Source organism: Thamnophis sirtalis, unplaced genomic scaffold (genome assembly GCF_051295495.1).
Source record: "Thamnophis sirtalis isolate CommonGarterSnake01/CBP01778 unplaced genomic scaffold, rThaSir2_p1.2 scaffold_4, whole genome shotgun sequence".
NCBI lineage: Eukaryota > Metazoa > Chordata > Lepidosauria > Squamata > Natricidae > Thamnophis > Thamnophis sirtalis.
This window is the reverse complement of record NW_028261384.1, coordinates 131260947-131281994: the sequence shown is the minus strand read 5'-3', so window position 1 is coordinate 131281994 and position 21048 is coordinate 131260947. Positions and strand designations below refer to the sequence as shown.

At 43.3% G+C, this 21048-nt stretch overlaps 1 protein-coding gene and 1 non-coding gene across 3 annotated transcripts; both read left to right on the top strand.

Annotated features, from left to right (window-relative positions):
* The first annotated feature begins 4841 nt into the window (after positions 1–4841).
* On the top strand, positions 4842–19992 carry RANGRF (RAN guanine nucleotide release factor). Of its 2 annotated transcripts, none has more exons than XM_087714174.1 (5): positions 4842–4928; positions 7708–7824; positions 13178–13325; positions 17827–17921; positions 18324–19992. In XM_087714174.1, exons 1-5 carry the CDS (start codon positions 4846–4848, stop codon positions 18451–18453), a joined length of 573 nt encoding a protein of 190 aa, XP_087570300.1. In that variant the 5' UTR covers positions 4842–4845; the 3' UTR covers positions 18454–19992. The 2 variants fall into 2 exon arrangements, with proteins under 2 accessions (XP_087570300.1, XP_087570301.1); XM_087714175.1 differs by having other exon boundaries at positions 18320–19992.
* On the top strand, positions 9768–9839 carry TRNAA-UGC (transfer RNA alanine (anticodon UGC)). The gene has a single exon. It is a non-coding gene; the product is annotated as a tRNA-Ala (tRNA).
* Positions 19993–21048: the final 1056 nt, after the last annotated feature.

Below are 21048 nucleotides of genomic sequence, written 5' to 3'. Positions count from 1 at the left end.
TAGCCATCCACTCGTGCGAAATCAGGACTGCGAAATTTAAATTAAAAACAGATTATCAGAGTTGGAACTTGGAAGAACTTGGAAGGGACCTTATAGGTCATCTAGTCCAACCCCGCCAGAATCTTCATACCCCTTTATTTTGAACTTTTAATATATTTGAAAGTAAATATATTACTTTTAATATATTACATTACTTAAAATATATTACTTTTAATTAAACTGCTCAATCCTCCGATCGCGCTTTCACAAACGTAACAGATTTTTTTTTTACATTTAAAAAAAAATTAGACACGGGCCCTTTAAGCCGTCCTTTAAGGCCCGTCCATCTCGAAAAGCGTTTTTTTTTTCCCCGAATCTGCCTCGCCGATTGGACGAGGCGTTCGTCCATCACCCTCCCTTTTCCTCCCGTACGCGTCACAATGGAATTCGAGGCGCGGAGGAGCGCTTAAGCGCGCCCTCCGATTTCTGATTGGCCGCTTTGCTCGCTAAACGTTCCTTCCTGGCAGGGCGGCCGGGTGGGGGGGGTGTGTGATTCATTGGAGAGAGACGTTTTAAAGGGACAGTGGCCTCTTGCGTGCAATCAAGCCAGGCTGAAAGGTGAGTCCTTCGAAAAGGTGGAAGGAGATGTGTGTGTTTGTGTGTGTGTGTGTTCTACAGCAGTTAATTGGCCGGTTCAAAAACACCTTTCCTTCCTCCCATTAATCGTATAGGTTCTTCGCATGTTTCCGGAATTCCTGGGGAGGGAATCCCCTCCCTTTGTGACGCAGTTACAAGGGAACCCCTTTCTTCCAATCATTTTTTTAAAAAAAAAATATTATTATTTGCAGGGATTTCTATGTCTATTTTCAATTATTTGGGGACCCTTCCCAATCCTTCCCGCCCCAATTATTTTGCCTCCTTTGCAGCAGAAATGACACAATGCACCCCCCCCCCCCAAAGTATTCGTGTCAAGGCACTCTTCCCAGGGAGATCCCGGTTTCTTGCTTCTTTTCTGAATCATCATCATCATCATCCTCCCTAATCTGTTGCGGGGTGGCATCTGGGGAACTGAATGGAGCTAGCAGAGTGTTTTACTGGCCGGATGCCCTTCCTGACGCCAGTGTGGAGTTTTGTTCAGCAGATATCTCATTGGGCCCAGAGAGAGTGATACACTATATTGCCAAAAGTATTCGCTCACCTGCCTTTACTCGCATATGAATTTACTGCAAGTGACCTCCCATTCCTAATCCTAATTCCTTTCTCGCCTGGACTACTGTAACGCTCTCTACATGGGGCTGCCCTTGAAGAGCACCCGGAAGCTTCAACTGGTCCAGAATGCGGCTGCGCGGGTTATCATGGGGGCACCCAGGTGCTCCCATGTTACACCCCTTTTGGGCGGCCTGCACTGGTTGCCGGTTGTCTTCCCGGTGCGATTCAAGGTACTAATTATGACCTTTAAAGCGCTCCATGGCTTAGGCCCAGGGTACCTGCGAGACCACCTACTGCCACCGGTAGCCTCCCATCATCCAGTGCGATCCCACAGAGTTGGCCTCCTCAGGGTGCCATCGGCCAGACAGTGTCGTCTAGCGACCCCCAGGGGGAGAGCCTTCTCTGTGGGAGCGCCTTCCCTCTGGAATGAGCTGCCCCCGGAGCCTCGTATAATCCCCGACCTCTGATCCTTCCGACGCACCCTAAAAAGTTGGCTTTTCCAGCAAGCCAGCCTGGCCTGAACAAAACAAAACAAATTATTGACCACTGTTAATTTTAATTCGATTTTTTTTCAAAAAAAATGTCATTGTCAATTTTAATTGGGTTTGGGATATTCTATTTAATTTTTTTTAAACTTTTGTTTTATGTATTTCTTTTAATGTTGTACGCCGCCCTGAGTCCTTGGGAGAAGGGCGGCATATAAATCTAATAAACCTAAATCTAAACCTAAACCTAATCCATAGGGTTCAATATGACGTTGGTCCACTCTTTGCAGCTATAACAGCTTCAACTCTTCTGGGAAGGCTGTCCACAAGGTTCAGGAGTGTGTTGATGGGAATTTTTGACCATTCTTCCAGAAGCGCATTTGTGAGGTCGCACACTGATGTTGGAGGGGTTTACGTGGCCTACCACTTCGTGGCTGAGTTGCTGTCGTTCCCAACACTTCCACGTTCTTCTAATACAGCTGACAGTTGACTGTGGGATATTTAGGAGGGAGGAAATTTCACAACTGGATTTGTTGCACAGGTGGCATCCTAACACAGTTCCACGCTGGAATTCACTGAGCTCCTGAGAGCGACCTGTTCTTTCACCAATGTTTGTAAAAACAGTCTGCGTGCCTAGGTACTTGAGTTTATACATCTGTGGCCACGGAAGTGATTGGAACACCGGATTCTGATTATTTGGATGGGTGAGCGAATACTTTTGGCACTATAGTGTATCTGCCTCTACCCAGGATCAAACTCACAGCCTCCTGATGGTGAGGTTCTTTTCTGAATGCCTGAAGAGAACAGATGCAAAAGAAATCAGCAATTAGGTCCTTCACGGATCTGGGGTGCAAAACTCTAGACTAGTGGAAAGAGAGAGATTTTTGTTTTTATAGCAATAGCACTTAGATTTATATACCGCTTTATAGTGCTTTACAGCCCTCTCCAAGAGGTTTTACAGAGTCAGCCTCTTGCCCCCAACAATCTGGGTCCTCATTTTACCCCCCTCAGAAGGACGGAAGGCTGAGTCAACCTTGAGCCTGGTGAGATTTGAATTGTTAAATTGCAGGCAGCCGCCAGGCAGCAGAAGTAGCCCGCAGTACTGAGTTCTAACCCACCGCAGTTCAAATTATCCTCTTCGCTGCCATCTAGTTCAAGTAGTCCTCGACTTCACGACACCCAATCGAGCCGCCATTTCTGTCGTTAAGTGAGACATGTGTCACACTTAATCAGGCTGAGATTCCCCATTGATTTGGCTGGTCAGAAGGTCGCAAAAGGGGGATCGGTTGATACAGCCACGGTCATAAGGATGAACCGGTTGCCGAGCATCTGAGTTTTGATCCCATGATCATGGGCTTGCTCCAAAGGTTGTAAGCGTGCTCGTCAGTCACTTGTTTCAGTGCCGTCGTAACTTTGAACCGTCACTGAATGAACTGTTGTAAGTCGAGGAATAGCTGCCGTACTTCTGAATACAAAGAGACCCCCAACAACTTAACAACCATCTGTTTAATGTCCATTCAAAGGTATAACAGCACTGGATAAAGTGACTTCTGGCTATTTTTCCACACTGTTTACACGATCCTCATGATCATGTGATCAAAATCGGGACACTTGGCAACTGGCATGTATTTATGACGGTTGCAGTGTCCCAGGGTTGTGTGATCCCCTTTTGCGACCTTCTGATGTGCAAAGTCAATGGGAAAGCCAGATTCACCGAAGAATCGTGTTGCTAACTTAATAACGGCACTGATTCGCCGAACAATTATAGCAATAGCAATAGGAGTTAGACTTATATACCGCTTCATAGGGCTTTCAGCCCTCTCTAAGCGGTTTACAGAGTCAGCATACAGCATATCGCCCCCCACAATCTGGGTCCTCATTTTACCCACCTCGGAAGGATGGAAGGCTGAGTCAACCTTGAGCCGGTGAGATTTGAACCGCTGAACTGCAGATAGCAGTCAGCTGAAGTGGCCTGCAGTACTGCACTCTACCCACTGTGCCACCTTGGCTTCTGTAGCAAGAAAGGTCGTAAAGCAGGAGAAAACTCACTTAACAGTGGTCTTCCTTAGCGATGGAAATCTTTGGCTCAACTACGGCCGTAAATCGAGGACTACCCGTGTTTAAGATGCAGGATAATGTCCCTGTTCAGCAGTCCAGGGGGAGAATTGCACATGGAACAGAAGTTGCTTTCAGAAGTTGTGGGAGCTTCATCACTGGAGGCTTTCAAAAAGAGACCGGATTGCCATCTGTCAGAAATGGTGTACGTTCTCCTGCTTGGGCGGGGGGTTGGACTAGATGACCTACAAGGTCCCTTCCAGCTCTGTTAATCTGTCTGTCTTAATCTGGTGGAAGGAAAGTTGTTGATTAAGAAGGGTGCGGTGAAGTTGCAGCAAGAGTTTGATTCCTTCAGCCTAGATCGGTGGGTTTATTTCTATCCCTCCTTTAGTATTTCCTTACAAATAATTCAAAGGGGTAAACATATCCCACACACCTTCCTCCTGCTACTTTCCTCACAACAACAACCCTGTGAAGTGGGTCAGGCTGTGAGTGAGTGGCTGGTCCTTTCATGCTTACAGAGGGACTAGAACAACTCCTAGTTTCTGTTGTGGCCTGCCAGCGGCCAGCAGAGCTGGCAGCAGATTCAGACAGTGAGGAGGTTGGGGAGGAAGATGGGCCAGTCCTGGAGTCTGGGGAAGGCTCTGATGAGGGCCCTGTGTCGGAGGCAGAGATGGGCATCTGACAGTTATCAGCTGCCTTCGCCGTCAGACATCAGTGGGGCAGAAGAACAGCTGGAGCCTGTTCCCAGTGTGCTCATGCGCAGAGTTGCCAGACGTAGAGAAGAGCTAAAGAACAGGGGTCGACTTGGGAGTAAGGCCACAGGTGGACGATGAATGGTCCCTCCCAGAGGGAATAAAAGAGGAGCGGAAGGGGAGTGGAGTTTGCAGGAGACAATGAGTTCGCTTCATTGGTTTGTGACTCTCCGAGACTCCTTGCCAAGTTTTGCAGATATCTGGCAGCTCTCTAAGCCAGATAAGGTCTGTGACCGTAAATCCGCCTTTGAAAGACTTTGCAGGCTGTGAATGAGCAGCATTTATTGTAAATGAATAAAAGGCTTTCCACAGGCTTTGACTGTGGATCTCCAACACATCTGGTTTGTCTTGTAGGCAAGGCTATGGCAGAAGTGGAACCCCAAGAAAGCCAACTCTTTGGGGGTGCCTTTTCGGCTCGCCTCCCTCCTGGAAGTCTGGATATCAGGTGGGTTGGATTCTCTGCTGTAACCAACATGTTCCCAGAGGTGATTCAGTTTGGTCTTCCCAGGAACTTCTCAGCTTCCTAACGCAACTTGTGGATCAAACAAAAAGGCTATATTGGACATTCCGGTTTGGAAATAAACCGGTCCAGTTCTTTGCATTTGATTGATTGCAGGAATTCGGTATGTCTAGCCTAATGAAAGGAAAGACCGGGGGAGACATGATAGCAATGTTGCAATATTTGAAGGGCTGCCACATGGAGGAGGGGATCAACCTATTCTGCAAAGCAGAAGGAGGCAGGATAAGAAGCAATGGGTGGAAACTAGTCAAGGAGAGAAGCCACTTAGAACTAAGGAGAAATTTCCTGACAGTTGGAACAATTAATCAGTGGGATAACTTGCCTCCGGAAGTTGTGGGTGCTCCATCACTGGAAGTCTTTAAGAAGATGTTGGATATCCCTTTGTCTGAAGTGGTATAGGGTTTTCTGCTCAAGCAGGAGGTTGGACTAGAAGACCTCCAAGGTCCCTTCGAACCCATTTTATTCTAGTCTAGTCTCGTCCATTCCATTCCTTTATTATTCTACTCTACTCTACTCTATGCTCTCTACTCTACTCTACTCTTATTCCATTCCATTATTATTCTATTCTATTCCATTCTATTCTAGTCTATTCCATTCCTTTATTATGCCACTCTACTCTACACTACACTACTCTAATTCTATTCCATTCCATTATTATTCTATTCTATTCCATTCCTTTATTACTCTACTCTAATTCTATTCCATTCCATTATTATTCTATTCCATTCCATTCCTTTATTACTCTACTCTACTCTACTCTACTCTACTCTACTCTACTCTACTCCTATTCCATTCCATTATTACTCTATTCTATTCTACTCCACTCCATTCCTTTATTACTCTACTCTATTCTATTCTACTCTACTCTAATTCTATTCCATTCCATTATTCTATTCTATTCTATTCCATTTCATTATTATTCTATTCTAGTCTAGTCTATTCCATTCCATTCCTTTATTATTTTACTCTACTCTTCTCTACTCTACTCTAATTCTATTCTATTCCATTCCATTCCATTATTATTCTATTCCATTCCATTATTATTTTATTCTATTCCATTCCTTTATTATTCTACTCTACTCTACTTCTATTCTATTCCATTCCATTCCATTATTATTCTATTCTATTCCATTCCTTTATTACTCTACTCTACGTCTATTCCATTCATTATTCTATTCCATTCCATTCCTTTATTTAATCTACTCCTATTCCATTCCATTATTATTCTATTCTATTCTATTCTATTCCATTCCTTTATTACTCTAATTCTATTCCATTCATTATTCTATTCTATTCTATTCCATTCCTTTATTACTCTATTCTATTCTACTCTAATTCTATTCCATTCCATTATTATTCTATTCTATTCCATTCCATTATTATTCTATTCTATTCCATTTCATTATTATACTATTCTAGTCTAGTCTATTCCATTCCATTCCTTTATTATTTTACTCTACTCTTCTCTACTCTACGCTACTCTACTCTACTCTAATTCTATTCTATTCCATTATTATTCTATTCCATTCCATTATTATTTTATTCTATTCCATTCTTTTATTATTCTACTCTACTCTACTCTACTTCTATTCCATTCCATTCGTTCCTTTATTATTCTATTCCATTCCATTATTATTCTATTCCATTCCTTTATTACTCTACTCTACTTCTATTCCATTCATTATTCTATTCTATTCTATTCTATTCCATTCCATTACTTTATTTACTCTACTCCTATTCCATTCCATTATTCTATTCTATTCTATTCCATTCCATTCCTTTATTACTCTACTCTACTTCTATTCCATTCATTATTCTATTCTATTCCATTCCTTTATTACTCTACTCTATTCTATTCTACTCTACACTAATTCTATTCCATTCCATTATTATTCTATTCTATTCCATTCCATTATTATTCTATTCTATTCCATTTCATTATTATTCTAGTATAGTCTATTCCATTCCATTCCTTTATTATTTTACTCTACTCTACTCTACTCTACTCTACTCTACTCTACTCTAATTCTATTCCATTCCATTCCATTATTCTATTCCATTCCATTATTTTATTCTATTCCATTCCTTTATTATTCTACTCTACTCTATCTACTTCTATTCCATTCCGTTCCTTTATTATTCTATTCTATTCCATTCCTTTATTACTCTACTCTACTTCTATTCCATTCATTATTCTATTCTATTCTATTCTATTCCATTCCATTCCTTTATTTACTCTACTCCTATTCCATTCCATTATTATTCTATTCTATTCTATTCCATTCCTTTATTACTCTACTCTAATTCTATTCCATTCATTATTCTATTCTATTCTATTCCATTCCATTCCTTTATTATTCTACTCTATTCTATTCTATTCTACTCTACTCTACTCTACTCTAATTCTATTCCATTCCATTATTATTCTATTCTATTCTATTCTATTCCATTATTATTCTATTCTATTCCATTTCATTATTATTCTATTCTAGTCTAGTCTATTCCATTCAATTCCTTTATTATTCTACTCTACTCTACTCTACTCTACTCTACTCTAATTCCATTCCATTTCATTATTATTCTATTCTATTCTAGTCTATTCCATTCAATTCCTTTATTATTCTACTCTACTCTACTCTACTCTACTCTACTCTACTCTACTCTAATTCCATTTCTTCTCCCCGTTTATGTCTATCCCTCGCAGCGAACTGCGTCAGGTTCCTGACAACCAGGAAGTCTTTGTTCACCCCAGCACCGACCAGAGCGTCATTGTGGAATTGCTGGAATACCAAGCAGGGGTGCCAGATGAAAACGCTGCCAGGTATGTGGTGCAGAATTGGTCATTCCATTGCAGGGACGATTGGGGCCGGAATTTCAAGCCTACCGGGACAAAATTACACTCTTTATGTAACTGGGGAAGCCAGATTCACTTAAGATCTGGGTTACTAACTTAACACCTGCAGGGATTCACTTAACAACGGGCGGCAGGAGAGCTCATAAAAAGGCGGTAAACTCAATTAACAACTGTCTCGCTTAGCAACAGATGTCTTGGGCTTGGCCATGGTCACAAGTCAAGGACTAGCTGTATGTTATTTTAGTGAGAGGCCATAAACGCAGAAATTAAATGGACTTCCCTGCAAATATTCTGGAAAGCAAATCTGTTTCCAGACTGGCTTATTTCCAGAAAAAGCAATTATTGTATTGTATTGTATATTGTATTGTATTCTATTTTAAGTATAGTATAGAATAGTAATAGTATAGTATCATATATCATATTGTAATTGTAGTATATTATTGTAGAGTATAGTATATTAATTATAGTGTATAATATAGTAATTATATTGTATAGGTATGGTATAGTATAGTAGTATAGTAAAAGGAATATTTATAGTTATAGCAGAGATGGGTTCCTACCAGTTCGCACCAGTTCGGTAGAACCGGTTCGTCAAATCTACCGAACCGGTTAGAAGAGGTTCCACCAGTGGACCCGGAAAGCAGGCCACACCTACAGAAGAGGTTCCAAAATTTTTTGAAACCCACCACTAACACACACACACACACACACACACACACAGACTGACTGACTGACTGACTGACTGACTGATACAGAGAGAGAAAGAGAAAGAAAGGAAAGAAAGAAAAAAAGAAAAAAAGAAAGAAAAAGTGAGAGATGAAAGAAAAAAAGGAAAAAGGGACAGAGAGACAAAAGGAAGGAGAGAGAGAGAGAGAGAGAGAGAGAGAGAGAGAAAGAAAGAAAGAAAGAAAACACATGGCCAGCAAGCCACTCCCACCAGGTCACATGGCTGGCAAGCCACTCCCACAAAGGCCACACCCACAGTGTAGGTTCGAATTTGTTTTGAAACCCACCACTGAGTTATAGTATAGTAATTATAGTATATTATAGTATAGCATAGTAAATATTGTATATTATATTAATTATAGTATATTATTGTATAGCATAGTATAGTATATTATATTAATTATAGTATATTATATTAATTATAGTATATTATATTAATTATAGTATGTTATATTAATTATAGTATATTATATTATTGTATAGTATTGTGTAGAAAGAGTGCAGAGAAAATCAACAAAGATGATCAGGGGACTGGAGGCTGAAATATATAAAGAACAGTTGCAGGAACTGGGTATGTCTAGTTTAATGAAAAGAAGGAACAGGGGAGATATGATAGCAGTCTTCCAATATCTCAGGGGCTGCCACAAAGAAGAGGGAATCAAACTATTTGCCAAAGCACCTGAGGGCAGAACAAGAAGCAATGGGTGGAAACTAATCAAGGAAAGAAGCAACTTAGGAGAAATTTCCTGACAGTTAGAACAATTAATCAGTGGAACAGAAGTTGCCTCCAGAAGTTATAAATCCTCCAACACTGGAAGTTTTTAAGAAGATGTTGGATATAACCATTTGTCTGAAGTGGTGTACGGTTTCCTGCCTGAGCAGGAGGTTGGACTAAAAGATCTTCAAGGTCCCTTCCAACTGTTATTCTATATTCTAGAATACTATTACTGTTACTATCATAGCATAGCATAGCATAGCATAGCATAGCATAGCATAGGCATTAATTAATTGATGGCTAATTAGCCTTAGCAAAATTTATATAGGACTCACTAACATGTTTGTGTAGCAAAAGTCTAAAATATTGGCTTCGCTAGTGAAACCTGAAAATACAAGCAGGAGGAAATGATATTCAGAGGCTACCATTGTACTACAGGAGACCAGCTGCTGGAAGGCTTGGCATGGAAGGGGATGTAGCTCAGTGGTAGAGCGCATGCTTTGCTTGTATGAGGTCCTGGGTTCAATCCCCAGCATCTCCACTTTTACAACTCCTTTGTGCAGGGAGTGGGGAAGTGATGACAAAATGTCACCACTAGGTGGCAGCACGTAGCTGGGCCTGGCTGATATTTGGGAAGCCAGGATTAAGCATTTAGCCTTTGGTATTCGCATTAATCGTATAAAATAGAAATAAAAATACTACCCTATCCTAGGCCGGTATTCCTTGACATGCGACTCAAAGGAGCCTAAAAGTTCTGTGGTTAAGTGAGCTTTGCCCCATTTTACAACCTTTTTTTTGCTTAAGTTGTTAAGTGAATCACTGCAGTCGATAACTTAGTAACCCATTGTTAAGTGAATTTGGCTTCCCCGTTGACTTTGCCTGTGGGAAGGTCACCAAAGGCGATCACATGACCCCCGGGACACAGCAACCGTCACAAATCCGAACCGGTTGCCAAGCAGCTGAATTTTGATCACGCAACTGTGAGGATGCTGGAAAGGTGGTAACTGAAAAACTGCCGTAAGTCACTTTTTTTCCAGTGCCGTTGTATCTTTCGACGGTCACTAAATGAACAGGAGCCGAGGTGGCGCAGTGGTTAGGGTGCAGTACTGCAGGCCACTTTAGCTGACTGTGATCTGCAGTTCAGCGGTTCAAATCTCACTGGCTCAAGGTCGACTCAGCCTTCCATCCTTCCAAGATGGGTGAAATGAGGACCCGGACTGTGGGGGCAAGTTGCTGACTCAATTTGCTAAAAAAATTGTAAACTGCTTAGAGAGGCTGAAAGCCCTATGAAGCGGTATATAAGTCTAATTAATAATAATAATAAACTGTGGCTATGTCGAGGGCAATGAGGAAGCCAGATTCATTTAACAACTGTGTCACTAAATTGCAAAAATTCACTTAACTACTGTGACAAGAAAGGTTGTTAAATGGGGTAAAAATTCACTCAACAAATGTCTCATTTAGCAACATTAATTTGGAGCTCAATTATGGCCGTAACTCAAGGACTTGCCTGTAATATATTTCGGATGGAATAGAGAGGCATTGCAGCATCTCTGCGGTTATGTGATCAAAATTCAGATGCTTTAGCAACTGACTCACATTTACGACGGTGGCAGTGTCCTGGGATCACGTGATCCCCTTTTTCGACCTTCTGACAAGCAAAGTCAACGGGGAAGACAGATTCACTTAAGATCCGTGTCCCTAACGTAACTGTGGCAGTGATTCACTTAACAACTGTGGCAAGAAAGGTCTCGCTTAGCCACATAAATTTGGGGCTCAATTGTCGTAATGCCAAGCTTCCAAGTTGCGCTTTCGTTGTGACAGCTATTATCACTTCTCTGCTTGCCCACGAATCAGGGAGGAGGGAAGGGGGAGATGGGATGTAGATATGAAGAAGCCAGCCTTGAGAACCAAGGACACCTCCGCAGGGGTTTGCCAGAGCACCAAGACGTTGTCTCATAACAATATCATGACACTCCGTTGGACAGTGTGACTTGGTCTATTACGGGGAGGGAGAATCTAAACTTTAACGTATGTCGGTTTGCGCGGGAAATAGTCAGATCTGGTTTTGCCCTCATTGGTGCCGAAATGATGTACTCGATAAAGTTTCGCATTAAGAGATGGCATTGTGTCGACCGTGTTGGCTCGTCAGTTGGAACATTGGCACCTAATCTGAGGACTATGTGTATAAGAATGGCCATAGCTACGGCGTATAAAGAAAATCTTTATAACATGTTCTACAGATGGCATCTCCCCCCAGCATGGCTCTCCAAAATGTTTAAAAATCTGGCCCCAAATTGTTGGAAGTGTAAAAAAAACACCAGGCACCTTTTATCATCATATGTGGTGGACATTCAATGAGGCCAAAAGATATTGGAAAATGATTCAATCATGGTTGGAACCAATGGTGGGAGACCAAATTTTGTTTAAACCAGAAATTTTTCTCCTAGGCATAATAACAATAGCAATAGCAGTTAGACTTATATACCGCTTTCAACCCTCTCTAAGCGGTTTACAGAGTCAGCATATCGCCCCCACACTCTGGGTCCTCATTTCACCCACCTCGGAAGTATGGAAGGCTGAGTCAACCTTGAGCCAGTGAGATTTGAACCGCCGAACTGCAGATAGCAGTCAGCTGAAGTGGCCTGCAGTACTGCACTCTAACCACTGCGCCACCTCGGCTCATAATACCATAGGGGTTTAAGAAAGATACACTTTCTTTAATTATACATGTACTAACTGCGGCGCGCATAACTTATGCACAATATTGGAAAAAATAAAATACACCATCAGAGCTAGATATAATCAGAAAAGTGTTGGCCTGTGCGGAAGCAGATAGGCTGACTCTTGAACTTAAAAATAAAGGGGAATCAGAATATTTTGAAGTCTGGAACAGATTTTATGACTGGTATAAGACAAGGTGACAAGACTGGAACAAACGCTATATATTGTGATTGCACAGAAGGATAGACAATGTACAGGGCGGGGCATAACCTTTTCCTAGGGGGTCACAGCAACACTTGTAATAACAACACAAATAATTCATACACCATTCGAAAGCCCATCAAAAACTGAGTTTATTGACACGATTTAATAGTCAGTATGACCACCATTAGCCCTTCGAACAGCATTCAAACGAGGTGGATAAGAACACAACAAATCTTCAAACAGTTCCGTTCGATTTTCCAGATTTTTCAACACAGTTTCCAAATTCATTCTCAAAGTTTCAACCGAAACAAATTTAACATTTAATAGCTCATTCAATTCAGTTTTTTATGGGCTTTAAAATGAGGTGTCGCGGAAGTTGTAAACTGCTGTCGATCTTGCTGTGACCCCCTAGGAAAAGGTTATGCCCCGCCCTCTGGAAAATCTGGAAAATCGAACGGAACTGTTTGAAGATTTGTTGTGTTCCTATCCACCTCGTTTGAATGCTGTTCGAAGGGCTAATGGTGGTCATACTGACTATTAAATCGTGTCAATAAACTCAGTTTTTGATGGGCTTTCGAATGGTGTATGAATTATTTGTGTTGTTATTACAAGTGTTGCTGTGACCCCCTAGGAAAAGGTTATGCCCCGCCCTGTATTAAGTAGGCTAATTGTCAATGTTTGAGACTAGCTGTATATAATGTGAATGTATGCTCACTTCGACTTCGCGGTACTGCATTGTTTTAAATGTAAAAATAATAAAAATATATTGGGGGGGGGAAAAGAATGGCCATAGCTGGGGGTTATTTTGCATTTCCTCCATGTTCACCAATGAAATTTGGGGAAGGGGTTTCCCCTGGCCATAGTCTCAGATGTGGAGAAAGAGATTCATTGGTGGATGGGTCAATGAAAGACGTCCACCCGTCTTGTTTTTTAACCCTCCCCTCCCGCCAGGTACCACTTTGAAGACATTGCGGGCAGCTCGGCCCATTCGGAGATTTTGAGCCAAGACCAGTTTGCCCCTGCTCTCCTGGCATTCGAAGGCTGCAACAGCGCCTGGCAACTCACGGGCCGCCAGGAGGTTGCTAAATTCAACGAGGAGGTGAGTGGCGAAGTTACCCGTTTCGGGAAGCGTGCCCTGCCACTTGACGGGCCTTGCTCCGAACATTTTTCTACAATGAGGGTGCAGGTTCTGCAGGTTGAACCACCCAGGAAGGGGAAACGGGCATATGACACAAATGCACCTGTGTTCGTGTGCGTGCACACACATACAGAAGTACAGGTGGTCCTCAACTTACAACCATTAGTTTAGTGACTGTTTTAAGTTACGACAGCACTGGGGGGAAAAATGGCATTGACTTGTTTTCACATTTAAGACCAGTTACCACATCCCTTGATCAAATGCCTACGGAGATTCTTAAACGTCCAGGTCATCCAAGAAGCTTCTTCAGCTCTGACTGGATGGTGGGGAAGGGAAGGATTGATACTCCTTGCAGAACAGCTGATCATTTGCATCCTTTTTAGAGAGTCCTTGAGGCCACTTGGAGTCCCAAAGTTGCTTTTTCAGGAGGCAACTGGACTTTCTGGTTTTTTTTTTCTTTTGAAGACGTTTCGCTTCTCCTCCAGGAAGCTTCTTCAGCACCGACTGGATGATTGGGAAGGGAAAGATTTATGCTCCTTGCAAGCAGCTGTTCATTTGCATCCTTTTTAGAGAGTCCTTGAGGCCACTTGAAGGTTTGTCTGTGTTTTCGGGGTCACCTGAGTGGTGCAAATGGGTGTGGGGCCTTCTTGGAACTGCTGAAAGGACAGTGTTGTTGACCCTTTGAGGGTAACATAGACCATTGGTTTGAAAGTGGGGTCAACAAAGCCATCTGGTTCAAAATTGAACAGCTCCCTCTCAGCCGAGGGGAGCGTGACCCGTCAAAACTGCGGTCCACTAAAGCGCGCCCGATTAAAGCGCGTACCTGACATCATCAGCAGCGTGACAAATAAAATTAAAAATAAATTAAATTAAAATTAAAATTAAATTAAAGCAAGCCGATTCACATAAAGGTAAGGGTTAGGTTTAGGGTTACATTAAGCGTTAGGGTTAGGTTAAGGGTTAGCGTTAGGTTAAGGGTTAGGCTTAGGGTTAGGTTAAGGGTTAGGCTTAGGGTTAGGCTTAGGGTTAGGTTTAGGTTTGGGGGGGTTAGGGTAAGGTTTTCGCGTTAATTTTAAATTTACCGCTCACAGCGTGCTGTTTTCATCACGCTGTGATGACGTCACGTACGCGCTTTCGTCGAGCGCGCTTTATTCTACCGCGGTTTTGTGGTGGAACCGAGGGGAGAGTTATGACATTATCGATCTCCAGTCTACAACACAGTCCATTCAACAGTTCCAAAAAGGCTCCACACCTATTTGCACCACTCAGGTGACCCTGATGACAGAGATAAACCTCCAGGTGGCCTCAAGGACTCTCTAAAAAGGATGCAAATGACCAGCTGCTTGCAAGGAGCATAAATCTTTCCCTTTCCAACTATCCAGTCAGAGCTGAAGAAGCCTCTTGGAGGAGAAGCAAAGTGTCTTCAAAAGAAAAAATCGGAAAGTCCAGTTGCCTCTTGAAAAAGCAACTTTGGGACTCCAAGTGGCCTCAACGACCCTCTAAAAGGATGCAAATGACCAGCTGCCTGCAAGGAGTATAAATCCTTCCATTCCCCACCATCCAGTCAGAGCTGAAGAAGCTTCTTGGAGGAGAATCGAAACGTCTTCAAAGAAAAACCAGAAAGTCCAGTTGCCTCTTGGGGAAAAAAAAGCACCTTTGGGACCCTGTGATAAGAATTTAGTTGCCTGGCAACAGAGGTGTCTGTATCCTGGTTGCAGGATGCCAGGGATAATGTGATCACCATTCACCACCTTCCTCGCTGGCTTCTAGCAAGCAAAGAGGAGGCTGAACTCGCTTAATAGCTGTGTGGATTCACTTAACTGTGGTGATTCCGCAAGAGAAAAAAAAAAGAAATGATATGAAATGATATGGGATTGTGGAAATACCATCCCCAAGAAAACATAAATTGAGATTTGAAAGAGACACCGATAACAATACCACGACTGAGGTCCAGCCCCGATTAGACTGGGTGCATGATGTGGTTTTCTTTTAATCTGTTTCCTCCGTTTTTTAACTCTTCACTTTTTTAAAATTTATTTTCTGTAAGCCGCCCGGAGTCCTTCGGGATTGGGCGGCCTATAAATTTATTAAATCAAATCAAATCAATAGAAAAAGGGAGGAAAGGAAGGAGAGGAGGAAGGAAGTAGTGAAAAGAGGGAAGAAAGAAGGGAAAGGAGGATGGATGGGAGAGAAGGAGAGATAGTAGGGAAGGAAGAGGAAGAGTGGAGGAGAGGTAAGGGAAGAAGAAAGAGATAAGGAAAGGTGGGTGGAAGGGAGAGTAAGAGAAGGAGAGGAGGGAGGAAGGGAGAAAAAAAAGGAGAGAGAGTAGGAGGGGGAAGAGAGAGGGTAAGAATAGGGGAGAGGTAAGGGAGGGAAGAAGGGGAAGGAGAGGAGGTAGGAAGGAAGTAGAGAAGGAGAGAGAAAAGAAAAGAAAGAGAAAATGAGGTGGTGTCACAATAGATGCTTGGGATGGTAAACAATACAACCCAAACTGTATTCTATAATCTCTTAAAGGGAATAACAATAGTATAAGATTGGCAAAGAAAAAGAATAACCATGTGAATGTTTACCTGGAATTGTATGTATATATAGCACATTAGAGATAAACAATATTTGGTTATAAATAGCTAACTATGGAAAGGGAAAACACTAACTGCAAAGAAACGGATACGGAACTGCTGTATGATATATGATGGAACTTCTTGTTCCTATGTTGTCTTAAGTCATATGTTTGTTCTTGTTGATGTGTTTATGTGTGTAAAATAAAAACTAAAAAAAAAGACCCCCTGTTCTGTCCCCCCTTCACGGCTCTTAACAAACGGCAAGACGAATAAACTTAAAAGGAACTTTCTTTATCAGTTCTCAGTTCAAACTGGCTTTGAGGCCAAAAATAACATAACTACAGTCTCTGACTAGATAACGGAATGAAAAACAAAACAACTCTTACAAGCAATGCACTTCTCCAAGTGTAGCCTTGAATCAGGGTTACAGGAAACACCAAAGCACTTATCCAAGTGTATCAAACAATGTTGTGCGCACGAAGGAACGTTGACTCCTGCGACTAGGGCGTGGCAGCATCTGTCCTTTTATCTCCAAAACCTGCCCCTAACAAGCCCCAGCTGCATAATGAATCTTGTATCCCGAAAAGACTCACAGCAGACATCTGCTGAGTCACAATAAAACTATGGCAAGGAAAGTCATGAAGTTGGGCCTGGCTCCCTTAACATCCCCCTTGTTTCCTTTAGCAGTGGAAATCTGGCTCCAATGGAGGACTAGCAGGTAGTCCTCGACTTACAACCGTTTCGTTTTGTGACCAAAGTTACAACAGCGCTGAAAAAAGCAACTTAGGACAGTTTTTCACAGTTGCCACTTTTTCGGATCTGGTGATAAAAACGCAAATGCTTTGGCAAATGGTTCATATTTATGACGGTTGCTGAGTGTCTTTTGCCTTTTGTGACCCGACGAGCAAAGTCAATGGGGGAAGCCAGATTCACTGAACCACCGGGTTTACTGGTTTAACGACCGCGGGGATTCACTTAGGAACGGTGGCAAGAAAGGTCGTAAGATAAACTCCCTCAACAAATGCCTCACTTAACAACAGAAATGTTGATTGTAATTGTCGTAAGTCAAGGATTACATTGTAATTGTGATCATGTCGAGGACCTACATGTACCTGGGTTGATTTTCTGCCCTGATATTTCTCTAGTTCAGACAGGACTCAAAATTCTTAGCCTTGTGCTCAGTTCGACTAGACAGAAGGGGCCTTGATTAGCTTACCTTATTTTTCGGGATATAAGACGCACCAAGATTTTGAAGAGGCAAATTTTAAAAAAAGTTTTAGTACTCTGCAGACCTCCCAAAAACGGCCCGTTTTATTTGCAAAAATGGGCCTATTTTTTTGTCAAAAAGAGGGCAGGAATAGCCTTTAGGCGGCTTGTAGAGTATTCCTGGGGGCTGGGGGAGGGCAAAAACGAGCAAAAACGGCCTGTTTTTTGCAAAAATGGGCTCGTTTTGTCCAAAAAAAGGGCATACATAGCCTTTAGGAGGGTTATGGAGTGCTCCTGGGAGCTGGGAACAAAAAACTGACCCATTTTTTACTCATTTTGCCCTCCCAGGCCCACAAGAACACCCTGGAAGCCTCCTAAAGGCTATGCATGGCCATTTTGGTGAAGGGGGCAAGGTTTCCGGAGGCCAAAAACGCTGTATTCAAGTATAAGACGCACCCAGATTTTCACCCTCTTTTTTGAGGAGAAAAGGGTGCGTCTTATACTCCGAAAAATACGGTATGTAAGAGAATCGAACAATGTGGTGGGTTCCTCTTCTTGTGAATATGCCCTTCTTTAAAGAAGAGGTGCTAGCCCTCATGATGTTGAAAGCCGACTTTCGCACTCCCGTCGGTATAAAATGGGAGGCGTCTGTTAGGCCCGATTCGATTCCTTGTTTTCCGCTTTCCGCTCTGCAGGCCAAAAATGACGTCTCTGTGCATTTGGTGCTTCTCCGCCTGCCCCAGTACGGAACGGATCTGCTTGTCACCTTCAACGACCCCACCTGGATTAAGTGAGTGTGCCTTCCTTCTTTCCTCTTGCCTGCCACAAGGTTAGAACCACTAACTGCTCTAGGGAAAGGAGAGAAAGGGATTGTTCGGACCCAGTTCCTGTTCGGACCGAAATATCTTGAAAGAACTAGGCCAGGACTATGCTGTCACTTTAAATGCAATAAAAGGGGTTTCATTGCAACGAGGACTCAGCTTCGTGGTGTTGGGGAAGCCTAGATCAGAACAAGGAGAAAAAAATTGGGTCCAACGGTGGTCATAAGTCCAGGATTTAAGTCCCGTCATATTGGGGAAGGAACTGCAACACGGTCAGCTGAGAGCCGTGGGGGTTTTGGCACACATTTTGAGATCCTGCCTTTTAATAACCAGGGTTTTTTCCCCTCCTTCTTTCCTTCCTTCTGAGGCAGCCCTCTAAGTACCAGCGCTATGCCAAACACAGAGGTCCCCTTGGCACTCTCTCGACCACCCTGGACGGTGGAACATTTCCACGCTTTTGTGCGTAGCCTGCGGCTGCTGAATCCTGGTCTGTTTGGTTAAAACAGTTCTCCGTCTACATTTGCCAGAAATCCAGCTTCGTTCCGGCACGGCTTTGGTTTGGAGATCTTCAAATGAGCACTCCGGATCTGGATCTTCTTCCTTCATCCCCCGACGGAAAAGAGGAGACGGACACGGAATGCCAAAGGACCTTCTTCCTGGCAACCTTGGCAAAATGCTTTGCTTCAGGATTGCATTACACCGGTGGTTTTCAAACTTGGTGACTTTTTAAGATGGGTGGAGTGGTGTTTTTCAAAGTTGGCGACTTTTAAGACGGGTGGACTTCAACTCCCAGAATTCCCCAGCCAGATTGGCTGGGGAATTCTGGGAGTTGAAGTCCACCCGTCTTAAAAGTCGCTCACTTTAAAAAAGACTGCATTAGACTGTAGGATTGTGATGGTGAACCAATGGCATTTGTGCCGGAGGTGCCATGCAGAGTCCTCTCTGCGGACACGCCAGTCGTTGCCCTAGCCCAGCTCCAACACCTGTGCCTCCCGCTGGCCAGCTGGTTTTCGGGTCTCTGCATGTGAACCCCAAAAATGCAATGCGAGCACCCCCCCAAACATGCACCGCCCCCACCTGTGCCCCATTTTTTTGCCTGGAAGGCTGCCTGCACCAACCTGTGAAGCCAAAATGGCATGAAGGGGTGCTGCGTGAGCCCCCCATGCCTTTTTTTCCTGGAAAGCTTGCACCAACCTAGAAGGGCAAAAATGGGGGGGGGGAGACGCATGCGCTGGGGTCTTCACATTGCATCTTGGGATTGCTCGCTTTGGGCACTTGGCACCAAAAAGGTTAGCCATCACTGCTATAGAAAGTCTAGTTCTACTCATCTCTCCAGCTGTTTCCTGATGTCCTCCTACATGGGATTACCTACCACCTGGATCTAGTTTGCGGTTTACCACTCACAAATTATTTTTATTTTTTACACCTCTTCAGTAATGGGAGGAGTACGAACTCCGGAAAGAATTGCACATCCAAACCAACCGCCAAAGAGATACTTTTTTATTTGGGGTAGCCGTGTTAAGTTCTAGAGACGTGCCGGTGGCTTCCTCGCCCTCAAACAATGAAGAAAAGAAACGTAAAAAACCGAAGGAAATTTGCTGCGAGCAAAACTGCTCCTCCTCCCTCATTTTTTCCCCCCTCCCTTCGAATTCCATCTCGTCCAAAAAGCTTCACGCGTTTGGTCATAAAAGTTGAGGTTGCTTCCAAGTTGAGTTTCCTCAACTGTGTTCTTGTGGGTCAAGCGTCACGGAGGCCAACTGGAGCTAGTTTTTTAATAAATAAATCAAGCTTTGAAAATATAGCGAGTTGGTGTTTTTTTTTTCAAATGTGTAAAATGGTCAGAAATCTCATCCTTCATGCTTTGTGTGCATGCATCCTCTCTTAGTGCCATTGGTGCTCCGCCCAATGGAAACAGTTTTACTGTGTGGATTGGAGCAGCCACATACAGTGAATGCCTTTCTCCCTTTCATGTGGGTCCTTCATGCTTTGGGCCTGCTGCTTGATGAAAATAAAAGTTCCACAAAAGCTTTGACCTACCTATATATGTGTTTGTAACTTCCAATGGGGCAAAACAGTGCGTCGTAAGGCAAGAATTTTTTTAGCTCGGTGTACCTCAAAATGGGGCTGATTTACAGAATGGGTCCAAAATCCTGCCCTCTTCCTATCATTTTCTGGGAGGGCAAAATGATGCCTTCTTTAGTTAGTGTTGTGGCCTGCCAGTGGATCTGGCAACAGATTCGGACAGTGAGGAGGTTGGGGAGGAAGATGGGCCAGTCCTGGAGTCTGGGGAAGGCTAATGAGGGTCGGAGGCAGAGAGGGAGCCAGGGCCGTCTGACATTTATCAGTTACCTTCGGAGTCTGACATCAGTGGGGCGGAAGAACACCTGGAGCCTGTTCCCAGTGTGCGCATGCGCAGAGCTGCCAGAAAGGAACAGCTAAGGAACATGGGTCGACTTGAGAGTAAGGCCACAGGGTGGATGGTGAATGGCCCCTTCCATAGGCAATAAAGAGGAGCAAAAGGGGAGTGGAGTTTGCAGGAGACAATGAGTTCAATTCATTCGGGTGAAGATCTGTTCCTGATTTCTTGCCAAGGAATTGGTGCTACAGTGTGGCATTTGGAAGATATCGGTCTGGCAGCTCCCCAAGCCCGATCAACATCCGTGGTTGTGAAATCTCTGTTGGCTGGGACTTTGCTGGAGAGGAATTCCCTTTCAGCTAAATAAAAGGGGTTTTATCGGGACGAGGAGTTGGCTTCGTGCTTTTCGGAAGCCTAAGTCAGAATAGTTAGCAGGACATCATCACGGCCGGATGTGAGGCAAAATCTCTCTGGAAGGAGAGAGGATGGAGAGATTATTCACGTGACTCTGGAAAGCTGCTCCTTGTGAGCAGACTGTGAAAACTGCCATTTTTGGTGACTGGCCACTGAATGGAGCGACTGGGAGTTGCGGCACGGATTTTTACAAATGCTAAACTGAATTGAGACTCGTTTCTTAAATCAGTTTCTTCCTTGGCATATTGGAAGAGATTAAGGATTTTTTTTCTCCTGGGAAGATGCAAATTTATTTCCTGTTTTCATGATAAGGAGACCTTGAAGAT

Coding starts and splice junctions, on each gene's coding strand:
- RANGRF (XM_087714174.1), top strand. CDS start 4,846: ATGGCAGAAGTGGAACCCCAAGAAAGCCAACTCTTTGGGGGTGCCTTT. Junction 4,929..7,707: donor CCTGGAAGTCTGGATATCAG/GTGGGTTGGATT, acceptor TATCCCTCGCAG/CGAACTGCGTCAGGTTCCTG. Junction 17,922..18,323: donor AACGACCCCACCTGGATTAA/GTGAGTGTGCCT, acceptor CTTCTGAGGCAG/CCCTCTAAGTACCAGCGCTA.